Genomic DNA, 1,426 nt, shown 5'->3' with positions numbered 1-1,426 from the left:
TTTTTTTTTACTTTATTATACATCCAGCTTCAGATATGTAGCAGCAACACTATCACTAGAATAAGTACTAGGCTTACAAAGAATAAGTCCTGGGGTTGATTTTTTTTCAACTAAAGGTGGTGTCCCAGCATGGCTGCAGTCAAATGACTGAAACAAGTAAAAGAATAAAAGAACATAGATTTTCAATAACTTATTGATCAGTCATAGGCAATCTGTGGCCTACATCAAAATTCTTAGTAGTGCAGTAAAATTTGATGATGAGCCACGTCTCATGCAGCCTACTTTTCTAAAAACAAAGATTGCCCATACCTACTATAGATATAGGTCAACTGTTTAATATATGGTATTTATTTTGTAAAGGATAAGTAAAAACTGTTGTTGTTTTAGGTTGTAAGCATCTATAAACATTCTCTCAGCTTGAAGGTGAGAGCGTTGTGTTGGCACTTGATTGGCACTTGATTGGTATTCATTTCAGATAAGTTGAATAGGAAATGAAATGCTGGCCAATGTAGGAATTGAACCCACAATCTTTATGATTGTGAGCCCAACACTCTAGCCACCTGGTGTATTCTAATTCTGGAGTTAATAGATAAGTTTTAGCCCTCTACAAGGGTTAATTCAATCGGATTAGAACGTTGAATAAAATGACTTTTATTTTTCTAGCTTTCTGCATTCTTTATTCACATTCTGCTAAGGTTAACTCTGGCTTCCATGTTTTATTTAAGTTGGAAATGAAATATTAGTCCATGGTATGGATTAGTAAAATAGTTAGTGTTGGATGAGATTCTTTGCAAAATTTGTGCAGACTTTTTTGCATTCTGAAGGCAAAACAGTAACAATATTGATGCCAAGGTGTATTGGCCCTGAATTTTTCTCAGGTAACATTGGGAGCATATAGAAGAGCAACTGCTGGACTTCCATGAAAAATTTTGTCCAAGTCTGAATCTTGGCAAGGAATTTTCCAGTTGTAAATCCACATAGAAACATAGAAGTTTCGATATCTTTCAAATTTTGTACTTACTGCTAATGCATTGTAATCATTGTTTTTTTACTTATAAACTTATTAAATATTTTTTTTTTATTTTCAATGTTTCACTTTAGGTGACAATATAAAAGCTAAAAAAATATCTGCTCAAGTGGGTGCTTGTTCTGCTTCAGTTCCAAAGCCCAATATAAACTTTCATGGAGGAGCTTCTTTTATTATAAATCGATTTAGAGGCAGTTTAGCTTCAAAAATCCAAAGTGCCATAAAAAGCCAGGTATTATTTTTTTCATTTCTGTTAATATTGCTTTCATTATACTCACCTGTTGGTGAATAAGTTATAAAATTGTTTTTAATATTAGTAGTAGTAGTAGTATGTACATATATATATGTATTTATATATTGCTGTACTTGGAGATAGTTATTTTTTTTTTTTTTTTTTTT

At 31.9% G+C, this 1,426-nt stretch overlaps 1 protein-coding gene across 1 annotated transcript in view; it reads left to right on the top strand.

The window, feature by feature from the left end:
* Nucleotides 1-1,426, top strand: part of LOC106882872 (lipopolysaccharide-binding protein) — a 35,871-nt gene that overhangs the window by 1,200 nt on the left and 33,245 nt on the right. The window contains exon 2 of the mRNA XM_052970732.1: nucleotides 1,102-1,259. Within this exon, the coding sequence (XP_052826692.1) occupies nucleotides 1,102-1,259 (158 nt within the window). The remainder of the gene's footprint in view (nucleotides 1-1,101; nucleotides 1,260-1,426) is intronic.

The sequence above is a fragment of the Octopus bimaculoides genome, chromosome 1, assembly GCF_001194135.2.
Source record: "Octopus bimaculoides isolate UCB-OBI-ISO-001 chromosome 1, ASM119413v2, whole genome shotgun sequence".
NCBI lineage: Eukaryota > Metazoa > Mollusca > Cephalopoda > Octopoda > Octopodidae > Octopus > Octopus bimaculoides.
This window is presented reverse-complemented; position numbering and strand designations above follow the sequence as displayed.